The sequence below is a fragment of the Phaenicophaeus curvirostris genome, chromosome 20 (assembly GCF_032191515.1).
Source record: "Phaenicophaeus curvirostris isolate KB17595 chromosome 20, BPBGC_Pcur_1.0, whole genome shotgun sequence".
Classification (NCBI taxonomy): domain Eukaryota; kingdom Metazoa; phylum Chordata; class Aves; order Cuculiformes; family Cuculidae; genus Phaenicophaeus; species Phaenicophaeus curvirostris.
Genome location: NC_091411.1, coordinates 10,152,912 through 10,173,838, shown reverse-complemented (window position 1 = coordinate 10,173,838; position 20,927 = coordinate 10,152,912). Strand labels below are relative to the sequence as shown.

General features: G+C 53.7%; 2 protein-coding genes, 1 long non-coding RNA gene and 2 other non-coding genes across 6 annotated transcripts; 1 reads left to right on the top strand and 4 right to left on the bottom strand.

The window, feature by feature from the left end:
- Positions 1–3,667: 3,667 nt before the first annotated feature.
- On the top strand, positions 3,668–10,407 carry DIPK1B (divergent protein kinase domain 1B). Its single transcript, XM_069873677.1, has 5 exons — positions 3,668–3,909; positions 6,527–6,661; positions 8,097–8,204; positions 8,373–8,549; positions 8,918–10,407. Exons 1-5 carry the CDS (start codon positions 3,847–3,849, stop codon positions 9,728–9,730), a joined length of 1,296 nt encoding a protein of 431 aa, XP_069729778.1. The 5' UTR covers positions 3,668–3,846; the 3' UTR covers positions 9,731–10,407.
- Positions 10,408–10,720: 313 nt separating this feature from the next.
- LOC138729263 (uncharacterized) lies at positions 10,721–16,849 on the bottom strand. The gene is made up of 5 exons (XR_011338863.1): positions 16,669–16,849; positions 15,761–15,827; positions 14,931–14,978; positions 13,848–13,897; positions 10,721–12,125 (listed from the first exon to the last, which is right to left on the bottom strand). It is a non-coding gene; the product is annotated as an uncharacterized lncRNA (long non-coding RNA).
- Positions 14,759–14,892, bottom strand: LOC138729455 (small nucleolar RNA SNORA17). The gene has a single exon (XR_011338892.1). It is a non-coding gene; the product is annotated as a small nucleolar RNA SNORA17 (small nucleolar RNA).
- On the bottom strand, positions 15,448–15,580 carry LOC138729454 (small nucleolar RNA SNORA17). Its single transcript, XR_011338891.1, has one exon. It is a non-coding gene; the product is annotated as a small nucleolar RNA SNORA17 (small nucleolar RNA).
- Positions 16,850–18,046: 1,197 nt separating the features above from the next.
- Positions 18,047–20,923, bottom strand: MRPS2 (mitochondrial ribosomal protein S2). Of its 2 annotated transcripts, none has more exons than XM_069873686.1 (4): positions 20,832–20,923; positions 20,172–20,228; positions 19,429–19,558; positions 18,047–18,914 (listed from the first exon to the last, which is right to left on the bottom strand). In XM_069873686.1, the coding sequence occupies exons 1-4, from the start codon at positions 20,857–20,859 to the stop codon at positions 18,371–18,373; spliced, it is 759 nt and encodes a 252-aa protein (XP_069729787.1). In that variant the 5' UTR covers positions 20,860–20,923; the 3' UTR covers positions 18,047–18,370. The 2 variants fall into 2 exon arrangements, with proteins under 2 accessions (XP_069729787.1, XP_069729789.1); XM_069873688.1 differs by having other exon boundaries at positions 20,172–20,225; positions 20,832–20,913.
- Positions 20,924–20,927: the final 4 nt, after the last annotated feature.

The window sequence follows — 20,927 nt, the reverse complement described above, 5'->3', positions numbered from 1 at the left end:
AGATCTCTTGGGGATGTGCTCACAGAGCCACCACATGGTTGGGAAGTGATCAGTCAAGTGTGCTGCATGGTGCAGGGCTTTGTGGGGCCAGTGGCCTGGGAGACACTGAAGCAACTTAATCAAGGCAGCAAATGAAAGGTTCCCAGTGGGGAGATTGGCTGCTTTCAGCATCTTGGTGGAAGAGTTGCATCCCAAGCAGTTGCATCCCAAGCAATGGGATCAGCAGGGCGAAGGAGGAGGTTCTGTCCCTCTCCTCCACTCTCATGAGACCTCACCTGGAGCCCTGTGTCCAGTTCTGGAGTCCTCGGCACAGGAAGGACGTGAATCTGTTACAGGAAGTCCAGAGGAGGCCACGGAGATGATCCAAGGGCTGGAGCACCTCCTGTACAAGGACAGGCTGAGAGAGTTGGGGTTGTTCAGCCTGGAGAAGAGAAGGCTCCGGGAAGACCTTAGAGCAACTTCCAGCACTGAAAGGGGCTCCAGGAAAGCTAGGGAAGGGCTCTTGGTCAGGGAGTGCAGGAATAGGATGAGGGGGAATCATTTTAAGCTGAAAAAGGGGAGATTTAGATGGGATCTTAGGAAGAAATGTTTTCCTGTGAGGGTGGGGAGGCCCTGGCCCAGGTTGCTCAGAGAAGCTGTGTCTGCCCCATCCCAGGAGATGTCCAAGGCCAGGTTGGATGAGACTTTGAGCAACCTGATCCAGTGGGAGGTGTCCCTGCCTGTGTCAGGGGGTTGGAACTGGATGAGCTTTAAGATCCTTTCCACCCCACACTGTTCTGTGATCTTCTGGATGCTGGCAGCTCTGAGAGTACCACTTTACCCACCTCCATCCCCAGGGAGCGGCTCTGATGTCTCTCTGCTGCTCAGAGCCCAGCCTGGAAGAGCTGAAGCAGTTTTTGGGGAGGGGAGAGAACCCTTGCACAGTGTCAGCCCAGGCTGTGGGAGCTGGATAGCAAAATGGGCATCACCAGCACCGGGTCCCTCGTGTGCCTGGGATATAAATGGGAGACAGGCACCGTGGGGAGAGATTCTGCTGCCCTGGTGCATTGAATATAAGATATAATCACACCTGCAGAATTTTATTACTCTTTTGATTGAATTAATTAATCATTCAGTGATAACTGCTCATTAGGCATTCCAACGATCAATACTAATCACTTAATTACTTGGCATATTAGAGCTCAGGAAGGTCTGCTCATTCCTAATTAGATTCTCCGGACAATCCACCCCTGAATGTTGGTTGCTGAGCCCTGCAGCAGAGATCCGTGGCATTTCAAGCCTCTCTCAGCTTTGGCCCAGCCGTGACATCTCCCATCTTTGATGAGTTTTTCATTTTGCCTGTTTATACTGAACTCAGCCACGGAATTCAGGGACACAAGGAGCTGGGACGGGAGGGTGAGTTGGGGACCGCATGTGGGCAGGGGGAGTGACTTTGTGGCACTGACACGGAGAGAACTTCTCTGCAAACAGCTGCCCTCGCAGGATGGATACTGAAAAGCATCCTGGTGCTTCATTCTCTTGAGTCTCAGCAAGCAGGAGCTGGAGTGGAGGTGAGGGACTTGAGGTGAGCAGGACAGTGCCTGCCGCTTCCCAGCCTCCAGAGATGGCACCAAGAGTGGTGGGAGACAAATCCCACCGAGGAAGGCTCAGGCTGGCAGAGAAATAAGGAATTTATTGGTACTTGAGTAGAAGAGCTCTGTCCCTGTAGCTGTGAAGGAAAGCAGCCTCTCACAGCACGAGGACCCTCCTCATCATCACATCTGGCTCCGCTACCAGGCACCCAGCAATGCATCTTCCGTTCCCCGCTGCTTCCCAAACTACCAACCCCACCGTAGAAAATCATAAATCACCAAGGCTCTCTCTTTGACTGGGCTAATTAAAACTAAAAATAAGCTGTGTAAGCTCCAGAGAACCATTCTGGCTTCAGCAGGCTGTAAAAACCCACAGGAACGAGAGCTGCAGGCAGAAGAGGAGATGTTAACCCGGGCTGGTTGGTGAAGCGACGCTGCGGGCTGTGTCTGCTCCTCTGGAGGTCACGGCGCTGCGCTGGCTCCGCGCAGCGGGAGAGCAGCAGGCATCTCCTCGGTGGTAAAAGGAGCAGCAAACAAGCTGCAGGATTTGGGGTGGTTTGGTCTGGTTTTGTCGCGATGCTCATTATCCGTCACCGCTGATCGGATGAGGCCAGCACAGGCTTTTGCTCACTGCCCGCCGGGCACGCGACGCTTGACATCGAGTAGGTATGAAGCCACCAGCTTGTTTTCAAAGGTCGTTTTGAGCTAAATTCAAATGGAAGGAAGCAATTTGAACCAGAAAAAGGGGACAAACGGATTATCTAAAAAACTACTAATAGAGAGCGAAGAATTATCTTAATAAAGCCTCATGACTGACCCTCCCAGAGCATTTTCCATCTTATTTTTCCTCTTTTCCTCCAGCTTGCCTGTGCGTGCTGCAGCCCCCCGGCTGAGAGGTTGTCCCTGGCCTGTCTGCTCGCTGCTGACACAAAGCAGCCCCTGTCTTGCCTTGAGGTTTTCCACAAGGCAAACAGGGAGGAGGGACACGGCTGCTGCTGCTCAGCTTTAGGGTTGAGAAAGGAGGCAGCAAGAAGGGGAACGAGCAGGGGCGCTGGCTGTTCTCGGTCCCGGGGGGGATGCAGCCCCCAGGCTGTGCTCACAGGTTTCCTGCTGCAGAGTGAGGGGCTCTTCCAGGCTGCCACCCAAAATACCTGAAATAAAACCCAAGCAGCTGGGAGAGCTCGGTGCCAGGGGACCAGCATCGCTATGAACCCCCCTCTGCAACTGCCCCGGGAGAAGCCAGTGTGGGACCCCAAGGCGGTGGGATGAGCGTGAGGGTGGCATCCAGGGGTAGGTGAGACCTTGTGCTGTAGGATAGGAGTCCCAGGTGGGATCCTCAGGTAGGGGAGAGCCCCGTGCCGTGGGGTTGGAATGCTTGGGTGGGTGGGATACTGGGGTGCGTTGGACCCCGTGGTGCCGGATGGGATCCTGTGCTGTGGGGTGGGACCCCAGAGTGGGATGCTGGGTAGGTGGGATGCTCAAGTGGGATGCTGAGGTGTGTGGGATCCGCATGGTGCAGATGGGATCCCCAGAGGGATGCTGGAGTGGGTGGGATGCTGGAGTGGGTGGGATGCTCAAGTGCGTGGGATGCTCGGGTGAGATACTCAGGTGCGTGGGATTCTCAAGTAGGATGCTGGGGTGAGTGGGATGCTCGGGTGCGTGGGCTCCCCATGGTACAGGATGGGATCCCCGGCGGGATACTCGGGTGTGTGGGATGCTCAGGTGTGTGGGATCCCCATGGGATGGGATGGGATGGGATGGGATGGGATGGGATGGGATGGGATGGGATGGGATGGGATGGATCACCGGTGGGATGCCTAGGTGGGATGCTCAGGTGCGTGGGATTCTCAAGCAGGATGCTGGTGAGTGGGATGCTCAGGTGCGTGGGATTCTCAAGCAGGATGCTGGTGAGCGGGATGCTCAGGTGCAAGGGATGCTCAGGTGGGATGCTCGGGTGCGTGGGATCCCCGTGGTGCGGGACGGGATCCCCGTCGGGATGCTGCGGGGCGGGATGCTGGGGTGGGTGGGATGCTGGGGTGGGTGGTACCTCGTGCTGGGGGGCAGCCCGGGGCCGGTGCGGCGGGGCCGAGCGGAGCCCCCCGCCCCCGAGCTGCGTGCGCCGCGCCGGGCGGAGCCGCGCTGAGCCCCGCGGGCCGGGCCGGGCGCTGCGGCGGGGAGAGCGGGCGGCGAGGCTCGGCCCCCCCCTCCCCGGGCCCCCCTCCCCTCGGCCATGCCCCCCGGAGCCTGAGGGCCGCGGGAGGGGGGCGCCCGCAGCATGCGGAGGATCCGGCGGCTCGTGCATCTGGTGCTGGTGTGCCCCTTCCCCAAGGGCCTGCAGGTACGGGGGGGGCACGGGGCTGGGGGAGGGTCCGTGGGGCTGGGGGGGATGCGCAGGGCCAGGGGAGGATGCACGGAGCCTGCGGAGAGGGGTGCAGAGGTCCCGGGAAGGATGCACCGAGCTGGGGGGCTGGGGATGCAGGGGGCTGGGGGAGGATGCTCAGGTACCGGGGGGAGGATGCTTAGGTACCGGGGGGAGGCACCGAGCCGGGGGGGAATGCAGGGAGTCGAGGGGGATGCAGAGATCCAGGGAAGGATGGACCGAGGCGGGGAAGTGGGGATACGTGGGGCTGGGAGGAGGATGCACCGAGTCGGGATGCACCGAGCCGGGGTGGGAGGGGGATGGACGGGGCTGGGGGGGGGATGCAGAGTTGGGGGGGGTGGGGATGCACGGGACTGGGGGGGATGTACAGGTACCGGGGGGAGGCATCAGGCCCGGGGAGGGGGATGCATCGAGCCGGGGAAGATGGTCCGGGCTGGACGGGGGGATGCCTTGAGATTGGAGAGGATGCACGGACCTGGGGGAGGGATGTACGGACCCGGGCGGGGGTGGGAGAATGCTCCGAGGCAGCGGGGGGGATGCACCGGGTCGGAGGGGGTTGCGTAACCCGCTCCGTGGTGCTGGGGGAGCAGCAGCGCCGGGAAGCACCCAGTCAGCTCATCCTTCAGCCGCACCGGGGAATAGAGCAGCCGATGCAGCAGCGCAGGGCAGGGGTGACTCCTTCCCTTTCTGTCTTTCGTTTCCTCCTCTTCCCACCCTTGAGCTGCTGTGGGGGGGAGTAGGGACCTGTCTCACTGGACCTAGCAGTGATGGGGCCGGGGATGCTGGTCTGGGTGTTTTCTCTGCAGCCATGGGATGAGGAACCCTGATGGGAGAAGGTCCTGGAGCAGAGGGGTTCTTCCTGTGGAAGGGGAGAAGGGGCGACATGGTTGGGGGTGTCTGGGGCGCAGAGGATGCTGGCAGGAGGTGGGTGCGGAGCTGGGGCAAAGCCCTGGGCTCGCCGGGTGGCAAGAAGGGCTGCTCAGCGTTCAGAGGGGTGGCTCTGTGCATCCCCAGGACAGCCAAGAGCTGGCTGGGTGCTGCGGCTACTTCCCAGGGGAGAAGGGCCTCTGGCTGCTGAGCAGCCCCTTCTGTGTTCCCAAGGGAGCTGTGGTGATGGAGCAGGATTTTGCGGTGCTGCATCCATTTTGCCTTTGAACAGCTCTGGCCCAAAGTCACTTCCAGATTCCCCAGCGTTGCCCTAAAACAAAACCACAGGGACTCACCCAAGCGAGGGGTGATGGCTTTGGTGCCGGCTGCCCCCGAAGTGATGGGCGGGGAAGCCCCTGTGCCTGGAGACTGATGTCCTGAAGGAAACCTTAGTATGAGCTATGAATCCAAAATACTACCCAGAAGCTATCGCTGCAACGCATCCCCCACCTCCACATTTCTTTCCATCATTTAGAGGGATGATGAAGCCAGCACTCCCCATGCTCAGCTCACCATTCTGACCCCTCTTTTGCCCCAGAAGCGTGGAGGATTCTATGTCTGAATAAACAAAAAGGACATTTTGGCCATGCCAGGGCTTTGCCTCCCCAAGAAGTGTCTCTAGTGGGAGGTCCTTGGAGCTCTGCTGAGCACAGGGGGCCCGGAGGGTCATGTACCCCACCCTGGGGTCTGCTTTCACCCTCGCCTGCTGATTCCTGTGAAGCCTGTTGGTTGGGGTCAGGGTGAGCTGAGCAACTCTCTGGAGGGCAGGAGGCTCCACTGCCTCTGGTTCCTGCATGGGGAGAGCCCGGCAAGGGGTCTGGGAGGAGGCATTTTGGAGGTGGGAGCAGTTTTGAGGATCCTTGGTAGGCTGTAATGGTGCTGCGTCCCCTCAGAACAAGCCCCATCCCAGCAGCAGGTTGTGGTCTTGCCAGCTGACGTGGTGAAAGGAGAGAGAAAAGCTTGAAGGTGGTCACTTGGCCTGGCGAGAAGCAGAAATTACGTATAGAAACCAGAGAGAATGGGGTGTTTGATGCATGGATTAATTCCCTGCTGTTAGGAATCACCGGGGATCTATTCTGTGTTCGAACAGGTCAGGTAAACAACCCACAGAGCGGTGAGACCAGATGGCAGCAGCGCTGCTGTTACAGGGGCAGAGGGGAAGGAGTGAAGCCAGGCAAAGAAAATCACGCTGTGAGCTTCCGAGAGGTTTGCACAGAGTATTGCTCATGTGCTTCCAGGTCTGTTACTCACCCACTCCTGCTGCAGCGGCAGCTACCCGTGCCCATGGGGCTTTGCAAGGGTCTTTGGAGCAGGAACAGAGCATCTCACAGCCCTAACGGTGACCCCCGTGGTCACAGAGGGCAGCAGGGGAGAGTGGGAACACGTGGCCACGGCTCCTGGGCACGGGGAGGCAGGGCAGCCGGCTCCTGGCAGCCCAGCGCTATAATCTCCCTGCTTTTAGGGAATTTTAAGTGACCTACTTGCAGCAGGAGTTGTGTAATAGGCTGGTGAATATATATATATATATATATAAAAAGCTGAAGGTTTCACCGACATTCAGGTTGGTTTGTATAGAAGTCATCCTTGTCCAGCTGTCACCGACCTGTGCAGAGCCCCGACCTTCACCAGCATTTTCTTTTCCTTCCAGAGCCGCCTCCCAGGCATCAAGGTGAAATACCTGCTGGTGGTGTGGCTGGGCATCTTCGTGGGCAGCTGGGTGGCGTATATGCATTACTCGTCCTACTCCGAGCTCTGCCGCGGCCACATCTGCCGGATGATAATCGTGAGTGGCGGCCAGCGGCCCCGGTGGCCGCGCTGGTCCCAGTTTGGGGTCTCAGGGTGAGCAGGGCTGCGGGAACCCCATTTCCAGCCTCCCCGAGCCCTGTGCCTTGCAGGCAGGGAGGCAGTGTCCTGCATGGAGCTGAGGAGCGACCCTGGCAGCTGCTTCCCCAGCATCACACGGAGCTCGGAGTGGGAGAGGTGACCTTATCCTGCTGGGGTGACAGCAAAACAATTTAATGAGATATCAGAAGGAAGAAGGCCAGGCAGACGTGGGCAGATTAAAGTCTGTGGAGATGAGGTTGCAATGTCAGAGAGGGATGGGCGAGCATCGTGCCAGCCCCCTCGAGCTCCACAGAGCCAGAGAAAAAACGGGAGCAGCGAGTCCTCCATGAAACTGCTGACGTGCCCTAAAGAAAGCATCAGCCTGCACAAAGAGCAGCCCCTCGCAGGAGCCTGGCTTGCTGTGGTTTTCCCCTGCTTGGGGTTTGCAGCGGGGTGCATCCTGCTTCCCAAGCTCTCCTGGGACCAGCAGCCAAGCGGGAGCTGCTGTGTGTGCCCCGTGGCTGGGGAGCAGGTCGCAGGCTCTGCCTGGAAACGCCTCATTCATCAATCCCTCAGCAGAGAAAGGAGGCAGGAATTGCCATAACAACAGCGGCGATCGTTCAATTTGATTTTCTGCATGATTTTCTGCATGACTCCGACCGCAGGGTTTTGGGTGCTCGTTCCTGCTCTCGGCTCGGGGTTTGATGCTGGCTGTGTCCCCTGTGAGTGGGTCTGAGGGTTAAATCCCATCCACCTCAGCTGTGGGGGGGCAGAGGGAAAAGATGCAGTGAATTTCTGCAGCTTCTGCTTCCAGCCCTGAGGCTGTTGTGCCCTTGCTGAGAAGCTGCAGAGCTGCAGCCTCTCCTGTCCAGGGATGCCTCCAGCTTCCAACCCAGCCGCCTCGCTTGCGGATCAGAGCCACTGTCTGTCCCTGTCCCTGTCCCCGCTGCCTGGCCCGGGGCCAGCCCATTTCACAGCAGCAGCTGCTGCTCTGCTGAGCAGCCTGAGCCCAGGCATCCTCAGCCTCGCCCAGCTCCGCGCTGTCTTCTCCTCCAGCCCTCAAAGTTCCCCTGGACTGAAGCACCTGGGAGCACTTCCCTCGTGGTCCCTCCAGCAGGGATGGATGAGATGCGATGGCATTGATGATGCTTTTGGTTACTAGTGGTAAACTGAAAAACCAAAGTGCCAGCCCTACTACAGTGATCAGGGGTGAGGATTTGGGCACAGCAGGTGATAGAAGCAGGGCTGAAGGCTGCATGGGAGGTTAGGGGAGCTCACACTCCCCCAGTTCGTGTGCTTGGGGTGATCATGAGCTGTGGGACTGAGCCTGAATCTGTTGGACTTCTTTGGGAGCTGCTTCCACTGAGCTCTGCTCTCTGTCTTCCCGTCCCCAGTGTGACCAGTACAAGAAAGGAATCATTTCTGGCTCCACCTGCAAAGAGCTGTGTGAGGAGCGCAGCCTCCTCTTCCAGCACTGCCTCTCCTCCTCTCCCACCCAGCAGGTAGGTCTCTGCACCATCGTGGAAACCACCACACAGCAGGGGAGGGGTGCAAGCATCAAACTCCTCACCCCACCCCTGGTACCTACCCCAAACGAACCAGAAACCAGTTCTCTGCAGTTGCTGTTGTTTTCCTCCGGTCTCTGCCGTGTCCCCTCTTCTCTGCTCTAGGTTTACAGCGGGCTCTGGAGGGAGACGCAAGTGATCATTAAATGCGGCATCGAAGAAGCTTTGAGGGCAGACAGCCACCCAGACTCTGTGCCCAGGAGGGATGTGGTCCTCTTTGACAAACCCACACGAGGGACGTCTATGGATGAGTTCAAAGAAATGCTCCTCAACTTCCTGAAGGTCAGTGTGGAGGGTTCCTCCAGGATCTTGCAGGTCTGGGGTGGCACTTGTGAGTCAGAAAGACTAAATGTGAGACGTCTGTTCTCACACAGGGATTCTTATTTGCAAGATTTCAGCAGCTTGCCTGGCTTTTGCTTTCAAAACCTTGCTCCCAGCTGGGTCTAAAGCAGCCTGAAGGCAGGTATAATCGTGCTGGACCTGAACCCACCCAACCACACGCAGTGGTGCAGCACTGAATCTCCTTGAGCGTACTGGCCGTTTCCTCTCTCCCAAGCTCAGTTCTTTGCTTCCCCAGTTCAGTTTTGCAATGCAAACCCTGAACACAGAGAGCTACAAGGATCTGATAGCACTTCTTGTTCTGTTTGCAGTCCAACCTGGGAGATCAGCCTTCTCTTGGAGCCTTGGTGAGCCGAATCATTGCCATGGCAGATGTGAACCGGGATGGGAAAGTGTCTTTAGCAGAGGCCAAATCCATCTGGGCGCTACTTCAGCTCAACGAGTTTCTTCTCATGCTCTCATTGCACGAGAAAGAGCACACTTCCAAACTGCTGGGGCACTGCGGGGACCTCTACGTCACCGAGAAGATCCCTCGCACCTCCCTCTACGGAGTAGACGTCCCTCCCTTCCTCCAGTCGCTGCTGCCTTCCGTTGTCCACCAAATCATCCACCAGTGGTTTGCACCAGCGTGGCCCCACCGGGCTAAGATCGCCATCGGCCTCCTGGAGTTTGTGGAGGAGATATTCCACGGGACCTATGGGAACTTCTATATCTGTGAGACTGGCTTTAAGAACGTGGGCTACAACGACAAATACGACTTCAAAATGGTCAACTTGAGGAAGGTGGCAACGGAGATGACAATCAGAGGTTTCCTCAAGGGACGTCACTGTGAGCAGAACGTGGACTGCACCTACGGGAAGGACTGCATGGCGACGTGTGACAAGCTCCTGAAGCAGTGCAAAAGCGAGATGGTGCAGCCCAACCTAGCCAAGGTCTGCGGGTTGCTGCAGGACTACCTGCTGTACGGAGCACCGCTGGAGCTGAAAGAAGAGCTGCAGAAACAGCTCCGAACTTGCATGACCCTCAGTGGCCTGGCCAGCCAGATGGAAGTGCACCACTCCCTCGTGCTGAACAACCTCAAAACCTTGCTCTGGAAGAAGATTTCAAACACCAAATATTCCTAATGGGGGGAAGCACAGCCCTGGAGTTTAAAAATCTGTAATCGTGAAGTCCAGCTGAGGGTCCAAGGCTTGCTTCTCCATCCTCTCCCCCACAGGAAAAAAATGCACCCTGCACAGGGAGATCAGCATAGCTGCAGCCCCTTCTCCTCCATGCAAAACCAAGCATCATGACCTCCACTGCCCAGCAAGATCATCCACACAGTTGGGAAGAGTGTGCTGCGTAGCTGGGACACCAGGAGCCGCTGGGACACCAGGAGCCGGGCTGAACAGTCTGGGGGGAAGATAACAGCAACTGATAAGGAAGCGGAGCCCAGCTGGATGCATCTGTTTCTTGATTAACAGGAAAGCAGTGCAGAGAGATGAGAATGAATCATTCATGCTGTACTTGTCACATCTTTTGATGAACATCTCTGATGTAAATAAATAGCTTTTACGTGAATCACACCAGTACATCAATAGTGAAACAGCAGCCTTTCAAGTACCAGCTCGCTTGTGATCTAAAAAGGAGAAAAAGGTAGATTTCCCTATTCAGAAAGTCTCTCCCTGAGTGTCTGAGTCATCCATCAGATCCAGCTGTAACTTAGGAAGCAGATAAGCTCTCTTTCCCACAGTGGAGAAACCTGGCAGCTCTTTCATTCCTTTTTTAAGTGCCTGACCCCAGACAGTGATGCAGTGGCTTGCATGAGACTCCTGCCTGCACCTGAAAGGGGCACCACAGGCTGCTCCCTCTCACCCATCTTAAGCATCTCTTACATGCTTTGGCAGCATGTAAGGCCAAGAACAGCTTAATAGAGAAGGGCTACAACATGAATAACCACGACTGGTTACTGTACACACTCCATGTGTTACTTCCCACAACACTCAGAGCAGGGATAAGCCAACCTTTGGTTTAATTCTCCTGAAAGTAAGCTGGACTTGCACTGCAGAGGTTGAAGATTAATACCAGAATAATCCAGTGCTTCTCCCATTATTAAAATGAATTTCCAGGCAAGCTTTCAGCAAGTTCAGTGACATTTATTAGGCTGTGTAAATACTACCACATACATCTCTTAACTACAGTCTGTTTCCTTTAAATGCACAATTATAGCAACCTCTTAAGGCAGATAGAGAGGAAGAGTTTGTGTAAACCACCCAGCCCAGCCTATTCCTGCTGATCAACCGTATGCCAGCACTCTTGCCAATGATTGCTTAGTGAAGTGGAGCGTGTATCTGAAGTACAATCCCCGAGACAAAACCCCATCTGACAGCGTACAGAGCCTGGGAAGGCAATCGCTGGTGTCATGGCTACAAATTTATGAGCCCTTTGGAGGAGAGATACCAGTATTTCCTTCTATTAGTTCTATAGGATCATCATTACCTCTCAGTATTATTTATGGAGGGAGTGTTTCAGTGTCAACACTGCTCTAAATCTAGCACAGAGCCAGCATAGCTCACTTCCCGCAGGAGTTGGCTTTGCAACATAATTCATCAGTGGTAAGGTTAAGCATTTGTGTTTGAAGAGTGGGGAGTTCCTCAGCTGCTTGGAGTCACCCTTAGTTCAGTCCCAACACTGCAGAGGTGGCCCTGGCCTCACCTCGGGTGGGAACACGCGCAGGAGGGCAGAGGCAAGCACTGGAATTCAGCAGTGAGGCTCCATGCAGCCACCCCAGCTCGTCGTCTATCGTCCTGCATTCCCATGGCAACCAGCTCCACCAACAAATTAATCTGCTGCTGCTATTAGAAAAAGGAACCTAATGATCACACCAAATCCTCTCCTCAGGTTTTCAGGAAAGTAATTTTTCACTCCTGTGTTTGTAATCCATGAGTAAATTCTGTCCAGAACGTGGCATTCCCACCACTCTAAATCTCCACTGCTCCCTTCTCCAAGCAAGACTCCCACCTTTTATTTTTTAGATTAGAACACCGTCCCAGTTCCCATACCCATAAATAAGAGTCTTAAATACTAGAACAGTTAAACATGTTAACATCACTTGGGGTACTACAAATACACCAGCACAATAATTTCAGACTTCTTGTGGGTGGCATCTTTATTTAGGTTGGTTTTTTTTAAAATCCATAACCATGTAGAGAAAACAGACTGGAACAGCAGCGCTTTAGAACCTGGCTGTGAAAACAGCGCATGAGCCAGGACGACTGGGAGAAGGGCTAGGTCACAACTCTTACAGCTACCCAACAGAGTACAGCAAAAGACTCTGGGGGAAGAACAGTTGTAATTTTAACCTGAGCAACACAGGTTGCAGCAAACATTCAGAACCAGAAGGTTTAAAGGCTGTAGCGTGCTCAAACCTACATATGAAAAAAGATAGGAGCCTTAAGAATCTACACATCTTCAAATCCAGATGCCACCAACCATTTCTGTAGCCACGTTTGCCAGAAATTGTAAAGCTCAAGGCATGATCTGCAAACAAAAAGAAGCACAGGCTGTTAAGACAGCTTTAAATACAGCCAGCACAGGTTAGCAGTAATGTCAATGCTAAGTAGCTAATTAAATCCATACCATCCCAACTCCTGCTGTTCAGTACAGTATCCGAACTAAGGCACTGCAGCCCGTAAGGGCAGAACTGCTTTTCATTTCCGAGGCAACATTTTCAGTTCATCGCTGAATTACATCAGGTTTCACATCCTGGAGGAAATAAAGCTTCATTAAATGAACCCAAATTTTAGGGATGTCTTCAGCTGGGCTCAGTTGTCATGATTCACAGTGAAACTTCACAAAAGTGATTTACTCCAGTCCAGAATCACAGGAACACCCAAACTTACACAGGCCGTATTCATTGCAGTCAGTGGAAGCCTGCAAACGTGTGTGGATCAGGATCTAGGGCAGTGATGGAATGCAGGTGGCACTAATTAGACTAATTTAGGAGAGGTTCATTGCCACTTGGTCAGAAAGAGCTAAGTTAATGTGCAGCAAGATTCTTCATTTCTCACAAAGCCACTTTAATACAAAATACTCCTCTTCTCCATGGGCAAGTCTTTCAGCAAAGCAATATCCATAGCCTGGGACTCTGCTTGGACTTGGGAAGCAAATAGCAACAAATGCTATTAGGAAAATTTTAATGGCTATCCTGTGCCTCACACACTAAAGTTCTAAAGAGACTCATTAAGCACTCGCTGCCTGTACAGGACCCTTGATGTGAGCTAAGTCTGCTGAAAAAACTCAAGTATGTAATTCAGCGTTAAAAGAAGTCAGGAAAATTTAGAGTCACATTTTAGGCATGGCTCTCTGCATAACCATATCCCCAACAACCTTATTAGCATTCTTTTCTAAAGCCACCGCTGGTAGGCAGTGACTTTTCCCAATTAAGTGGCTCATTTTGCAGCCAGCAGCTGCCTGCTTGGTTAATGGAACCTTTGGCCCTCGTAATGCCTGTTTAATGAGGACATTTCCCACCATTTAGCACTACCAGATTTTGTCAAGCTATCCATCACTGCAAAGCCTCTCAAGAGTTTCACAATGCTGTCCACAGCTTCTCTTGCCACTTGCTTTATAGTACCAGGATAGCAGAGACTTACGTACACATCACCCAAGAAAGGGCAGTGATGCACAGTTATTGGGGTATATCAGTACCCCAGAAGCTCACTGCCTTGGAGATCAAGCTCCTTTGACATCATGCTGGCATATAAACACAGCAGAAACCAACTAAAAAGTCACACTGTGCTCAATTATATTTTTGCTTTTTTGTCTGATGTGTTACCAGCTAGAACATGATGCTCAACCAAGCTCCATCTTCTCTTGGGAAACAGGGCAAAGCATTCCACTGCTGCACTTACCACAAGGACTTAAAAAACCTCATGTTTAAGCATTACTTTTTTGCTTGGATTACTGAAATCAATTTTTTTGACACAATTTCATTACCTTGCACACCTGTGACATTTTTACAGTAGTGCTTTGCACCAGACTGCAGTGGGATGAGAGCCTGTTTGGATATTCTCAGGCACTCTAAGAAAGTATAGGTTCTCACTAGAAGTGTTTTGTTCTGGCTGAGAGCTGCCCTGAAAAGGACACCCTTTGCAGCAGAACAAGGCAGCTTGAGAAAATGAAATGAAAGTGTTCATCAGTCGGTGTCTCACAAGAAATCAGAACAAGATGCACCAACCCACAGAATGACCCAACACCTACCTTTAGAACGTGAAGCAGGTTCCAGAACTCAGTTCTGTTCTCAAAAGAAACTGTAAGAAGGAAAAATATCTTCAGTTTGAGTTTTCTTAGGGATGGGGTGGTTTGCTTAGTTGTTTTTCTCCCCCCTTTCCAACCATTTCTTTGGAAACAACAAACTTAGAAGCCCATTTCCCCCATCTCCTCCACTCCCAGGTACAATTCTTCGTATCTACACAACGCTGAACCCTGCAAAACTCAAGAGATGCCCTTTCAGAGGCAGAACAGGTGGTGAGCAAGGATGCCTTCCAGGCCATAAAGGGCTGCTGAAGACAAAAATAGAATTCAGTAGTAGAGCTGTCACTTCTATTTGTCCTAGTAAAAAAAAAAAAAAGGAAAGGACCTTCCCTGCTGCCATTAAAACTGGCATCATTTTAACTGCTTTTCAAAGGAAATTTGCTCCACCTTCTGATGAGTCTCTGGAGAAAAAGGTATACAGGGAAACAATGTCAAGCTAGTAATCTCTCAGCAGTTGCCAGTTTCAGGCACAGGAAGCCCCTTCGTGTCTGCCCCTGACAATATTAATGCATCAGGATGGCAAAATCTTCAAGGACTCAGGGCTTTTAGAATAAATACTGGAGACTGCCATTCTTCTGGAACAATAAAAGATATGACATGCAAGAAACCCAAAGTAGCTTTTAACATAGTTAGCATGTTCACAAAACAGAAGTTTTACTTCAGAGATATAGAACATGACAGCACAACAGCCTATCATGTCTTTTATCTGTCACGTAAACGAGGTATTCATTAAGAGAATGGCTGTCGCACTGAAGGACAGACAGGGCTTGCTTCTGTTCTCTGTCCCCCCACAGCTCTCCATCCTTCAAGGTCCAAGATTAACATATTAAAGAAACAAACAGGAAATGCAATAAATAATTGTCAGGTTGCTCATCATTCCCGAGTGCCCACAGGTTTCAGAGCACTAGCAAAGAAACAGCCTTTTCCTCTCTGCCACCGAATGACACAAACATGGCACTGCAGCCACATCTGCAACACGAGATGGGGCATGGAGCTACTCAACAGGGAACTTGCATCAACGCTGCTCACCTCAGGTCTTTTGAGATCTCCTGGGGCTGCTGCATCGCAAAGCTTTCACTGAGAAACAAGTGGAAATAGATAGGCATTAATATATTTAGACACTCTTCAAAGCCTGGTTGTACAGTTAATGTTTCACGGAACAGGAATTTCAAAGGCTAAGTAAGAGAGGAAAGCTAAGGAAATAAATGCACAGCACAGGCATATTTTTACTTCCAGATACGAGTAGGGTTGGGGATGCCAGCACAGGAGTCCCAACACATGCTTCCAGAGATGTCACTAGCTTGCCATGTGCTTCAAACAGCTCCATTCCACTCACGCTGCAATCATATCAGTCTACATACTGACAGGATTCTATTATCTTAAAGGCTAAATCATCAGAAAGCCATGCACAGCCTTTCTGCTGCATATCCACTAAAGGTGAAACAACTACTTTCCGTTCTATTACATACAGATCTCACATTAGAGATTTAAAATTTAAAGGAAAGTTGAGTTTCTTGCAACTCTCCTGTTAACCAGCCTATTTATAAATGTCAGGCTATCAATCACTCTGAGTGCTCATGGGTTTCAGAACAAACGAGCGTAGAATATAGCCTGTCTCTCTCTGCCACCTAATGACACAAAGATGTCACAGCAGCCACCTTTGCAACGCCTGTGGCAGGTTAAAAAGTCCCACAAAGACTGAAAAAGGTGATAGCTACAAGTATTTGCAAGAACATGATTATATCTCCTACTCAGCAGTCTCACAGAGGTATCTGGTGCACACATAAGATAATAAACGCACTGAGAGTTAGAGAAAGGGCCAAGGCTTACTGACAGCTTTTGTGTTAAGCACCACTTACCCTTGATTTTTCAAGTCATGTGGTCTTTTTCAGTTCACCCTTTGTCTTCTGCCAGGCTAAATAAAGACTAAAAGAAAGGGAGAAGAATGCAGTTAGTAACAAGTGAGCATTCAGTTGACTGCACACCACGTAAAACGAACCCAAAAAATTAAAGCATTAAAAGAAAATGTAATAATTTAACACATCCACTGTAGTTACTCAAATCTTTAAAAGCAATTTTCTAAAGCCCGAAAAGGTTGGATGGGGCCTTGGGCAGCCCAACCTAGTGGGACACGTCCCTGCTTGTGGCAGGGGGGTTGGAAGTGGATGATCTTTAAGGCCCCTTCCAACTCAAACCATCCTATGATTCACTAGAAGCACAGACCTTTGCCTCATTTACCTTCACCTCGATACACTATCACAGAATCATAGTGCGGTTTGAGTTGGAAGGTTCAGGCTGGACATCAGAAAAAAATATTTCACCAAAAGGGTCATTGGGCACTAAGGAACAGCTGCTCAGGGAGGTGGTTGAGTCGCTGTCCCTGGAGGTATTGAAAAGACAGGTGGATGAAGTGCTCAGGGACATGATTTAGTGGTTGATACGAATGGTTGGATTCGATGATCCCGGAGGTCTTTTCCAATCTAGTGATTCTGTGATCCTCAAAGCCCATCCAGTCCCTCCCCCTGCCCTGGGCAGGGACACCTCCCACGGCATCAGGGGCTCCAAGCCCCATCCAGCCTGCGCTTGAACCCCTCCAGGGATGGGGCAGCCTGGGCCAGGGCCACCCCACCCTCACAGGAAAACATTTTTCTTAAGACCTCCCCTCAACCTCCCCTCTTTCAGCCGAAAACCGTTCCCCTCATCCTGCACCGACCCAGAGCCCCATCCCAGCCCTCCCGGTTAGACCCACTCGCGCCTCCAATCCCACCTTCATCTTCTTCATCCTCATCCTCCTGCTCTCCCCTGCACGGAGGGTACCATCGTGGCGCAGCCCCGCGCCCCCCGGCCCCAGCACGGCCGGGAGGAGGCCCCGGGCCAGACCCGAGCGGCACCGGGGAGAGCGGCGAGAGCAGCACGGAGGAGACGCCGCCGCCGAAAAGACCGCGTGGCCCCCGCCTCCCGCTTATATATAGCGGCGACCGGAAGTGCCGCGGGGAGCGCAGAGCGGCGGCGCCTCAGAGGGAGCCCCCTGGCGGCACGGAGGGCGAGGGACAGGGGAGAAGGGTAGGGATAGGGATAGGGATAGGGATAGGGATAGGGATAGGGATAGGGATAGGGATAGGGATAGGGATAGGGATAGGGAGGAGAAGGAGAGGGACAAGGATAGGGACAGGGAGGAGAAGGAGAGGGACGAGGATAGGGACAGGGAGGAGAAGGACAAGGATAGGGACAGGATGGAGAAGGAGAGGGACAAGGATAGGGACAGGGAGGAGACGGAGAGGGACAGGGTGAGGGGAGGGGAACAAGGATAAGGACAGGGATTGGGAGAGAGATAAGGATAGGGAGAAGGAGAAGGATAAAGATTAAGTTAAGGATAGGGACGGGGAGGAGAAAGAGACAAGGATTGGGACAGGGAGAGGGGAGAAGGAGAGGGAGATGGACAAGGACAGGGAGGAGAAGGAGAGGGACAAGGAGGGGGAGAGGGAGAGGGATAAGGATAAAGATAGGGACAGAGAGGAGAGGGATAAGAAATAGGATCAGGGAAAGGGGAAGACAAGGACAAGGACAGGGGCGGGATAAGGATAAGGAGAGGAATAAGGATATGGACAGGGAGAGGGATAGAGACAGAGTCAGGAACAGGCACAGGGATAGGGGTACAGACCGAGAGCCCTGACCCAGACCCTTCCCCATGCCGGTCCTGCCCCCACATGCTGCAGCACTGCTCTACGCCCTCCCACAAGTTCTGTTAGCGGATGGATTTCACAGAGTCATGGAATCATTGGGGTTTGAAAAGACCTCTAAGCATAGTCCAACTGTCAGCACAACCCCACTGTGCCAATTAAACCACGTCCAAATACCACATCTACTCCTACTCTTCTTGAACCTCTCCAGGGAAGGAGAGTCCATCGCTGGAGTCTCCCTTTTCCTAGCTGCACCCCATTCCCCATGGTGGAAGTTGGACCCTGGGGCAAAGCAGGGACCCTCCAAGCCTGCCACGCACCAGCCAGACTTGTGCCCCTCCTGCTCCCAGTCCGCGATGCCCTGTGGATCCCCAGGCTGGGAACACCCTTCACTCCCCATCCTGTGACCATAAATGTTTGCCAGACTCCCCTGTACCTTCCCATTTCACAAGGAAAGAAAGAAAAAAAGATTCACAGGGCCCTTTATTTGTCATATCAAGAAGAGGCATGAGATACAAGTGGTTTTTCGTAAGATCACAAGCTCAGGCCACAGGACAGAAGCACCTCCTTGTGACAGGGACAAAGAGAGGACAGGCCTGGCTCCGTCTCTCCTTGCATGGTGCTGGACAATTTAATATTGAGCTGGAGACCCACCACAGCTGGGACTGCCACGAGATCTCTGCTGAAAGCTGGTGCTTTGAGAGCAGGGTCAGTCCTGCAGCACCCACAGGACCAGAGCAGGACGCCCATCACCAAGCTGCTGGGCACGGCCAAGGTGTCTCTAGGGCTCTAATTGCCCTCCGCTTTGCTCCGCAGCTCGTCAAACGCCTCCATCTGCCTCCTCTTGTCCTTGGCGCGGATGATGGCCATCCTGAAGAGCTTGCAGTAGAGCTCCACGGCGGTGGGGCTGTCATCGTTGCCAGGGATGGGGTAGGTGATCAAGCAGGGGTTGCAGTTTGTGTCTACCACTCCCACCGTGGGGATGTTCATCTTGGCAGCATCCCGGATGGCCACGTGGGATTCAAAGACATTGTTGAGGCTGCTGAGGAAGATGAGGAGGTCGGGCAAGCGGACGCCGGGCCCAAACTGGATGTGGGCGTTGGTGAGGAGGCCACCCTGCCAGTAGCGGGTGTGGGCGTACTCCCCGCACTCCCGCGCCGTGCTCTCTACTAGGTGGCAGAACTGGCGCTTGCGGCTGACGAAGAGGATGATGCCCTTGCGGTAGGCGACGTGGGCGGTGAAGTTGAGAGCCAGCTGGAGGTGCTGCATCGTCTGATCCAAGTCGATGATGTCCTGATCCAGGCGGCAGCCAAAGATGTAGGGTTCCATGAACCTGCAGGGACAGAAGAAGGGTGACACAAGGAGATGCAGGGATGAGGTGCTACAGGGATCAAGCAGCATTTCACAGAATCACAGAAGGGTTGGGGTTGGACAGGCTCTCTGGAGCTCATCCAGTCCAACCCCTCTGCCAATGCAGGGTGACCTCCAGCTGGTTGCACAGGAACGCATCCAAGCGGGTTTGAGTATCTCCAGAAAAGGAGACTCCACACCCTTCCAGAGTAGCCTGTTCCAGGGCTCCGTCACCCTCACAGTCAGGAAGTTTTCCTTCTGTTCAGGTGGTTTCTGAATGTGGCATGGAAACCTTCTCCCACCCCAAGTCCTGGAGGTGCTCTCTGCAGACATACCGAGTGGGGTCTCTGTGCTTTTGCAGGGCAGTGTCCACGCCCAGATGGAGATGTGGGTCTGTGTGGGCACTTCCAGATATGAAGCAGCCTCCAAAAGCTGATGTGGTGAAGGGAAACACTCCTGAAATCAACTAGTGCTAACCATGAAGCACGATCACTCACCGATGCCGACATCCCTTTTTGTGCCCCAGGTGCACCCGTGCATCAAAGAGATCCTTCAGGGAGAAGAGCTCCTTCACGTTGAAGAAGTCAGGGCGGCTGAGAGGCTCGGACAGCAGCTTGTCATCCACAGCTGGGAGAAAGGAAAAGCACAAAACACTGTTCCCTCTGACTGTGTTCGCAGGGGATGAGGCAGGACTGGAGAAAGGGGCCCTGGGATGCCCATGGGCACTGGTGTCACCAAAATTGGGAAAAGTTCCCTTACTGAGTCTGAGGCCCTCTACTCTATTTTGTTGGCATCTGCCCCGCTCCGAAGTTTCCACAGAAGGTTAGAAATAATGCTTATCTGGACCTTCCATCTTTTTTGGCTCCTGCAGTGCTGGCCAGAGGCAGGTTTTCTGCAGCGATCATTATTTTTATTCCTTAAATATCACAAAACAAGGACTTAGATGCACCTTGAAGTGCTGGACCCTGCCTCATCCCTGGCTACAAACCCCATGGGCAGCTGAAGCCAAAGTGCTCTCAGCTTCAGCCCAGATGCTTAGATTAATTGAACAGATGATTAGATCAGGCATTAGTACGGATGCTGCATTCTACAGAAAGGCTCACGTTAGTTTGCTCAGGACTACAACACCGGGGGTGGCATCCCAGTGAGGATGCAGAACCCTCAGGAGCCGGCAGTGCAGGGACCCAGCTCGGGGACCCCCTTTGCCCTAGGGAAGGGGTGGGTTGGGAGCAGCACTCACCGTGGGGCTGGGGCACCGGGGCAGGAGCTGCAGAGCTGCTGAGGAGCCGCGGGGCTGCTGCGGGCAGAGAAAAGCGGTCAGAGGAGTGGGAAGGGAAGGGCACGGGTGGAATGAGATGAGATGAGATAAGATGAGATGAGATGAGCAGAGCATCCCCTGCTCCAGGGTCTCGCATCCCCCACTCCCAGGTCTTGCATCCCCCATTCTGGGGTCTCGCATCCCTCGCTCCCGGGGTCTTGCATCCCTGGCTCCTGGGGTCTCGCATCCCTTTCTCCGGGGTCTCGCATCCCCAGTTCCAGGGTCTCGCATCCCCAGCTCCCGGGGTCTCGCAGCCCCTGCTCCCGGGGTCTCGCATCCCTGGCTCCCGGGGTCTCGCATCCCTGGCTCCCGGGGTCTCGCATCCCTGGCTCCCGGGGTCCCGCATCCCTGGCTCCCGGGGTCCCGCATCCCCCGCTCCGGGGTCTCGCATCCCTGGCTCCCGGGGTCTCGCATCCCTCGCTCTCGGGGTCTCGCATCCCCAGCTCCAGGGTCTCGCATCCCCAGCTCCAGGGTCTCGCATCACCCGCTCCAGGGTCTCGCATCCCTCGCTCTCGGGGTCTCGCATCCCCAGCTCCCAGGGTCTCGCATCACCCGCTCCGGGGTCCCGCATCCCTCGCTCACCTGCCCGCAGGAGCTGCCGCACCGCCATCCTTCGTCCCCCGCGGCCCTAGGGCGCCCAGGAGGAGGAGGAGGAAGAGGAGGAGGAGGAGCAGGAGG

Bases quoted from the DNA above. Each gene is read 5' to 3' on its own strand.
- MRPS2 (XM_069873686.1), bottom strand. From the start codon at position 20,859: ATGGCGGTGCGGCAGCTCCTGCGGGCAG. The intron at 19,559-20,171 runs GTGAGTGCTGCT...CCTTTCTCCCAG, and splicing joins CCCGGTGCCCCAGCCCCACG to CTGTGGATGACAAGCTGCTG. The intron at 18,915-19,428 runs GTGAGTGATCGT...CTGTCCCTGCAG, and splicing joins AAAAAGGGATGTCGGCATCG to GTTCATGGAACCCTACATCT.
- DIPK1B (XM_069873677.1), top strand. From the start codon at position 3,847: ATGCGGAGGATCCGGCGGCTCGTGCATCTGGTGCTGGTGTGCCCCTTC. The intron at 6,662-8,096 runs GTGAGTGGCGGC...TCCCGTCCCCAG, and splicing joins ACATCTGCCGGATGATAATC to TGTGACCAGTACAAGAAAGG. The intron at 8,550-8,917 runs GTCAGTGTGGAG...TTCTGTTTGCAG, and splicing joins TGCTCCTCAACTTCCTGAAG to TCCAACCTGGGAGATCAGCC.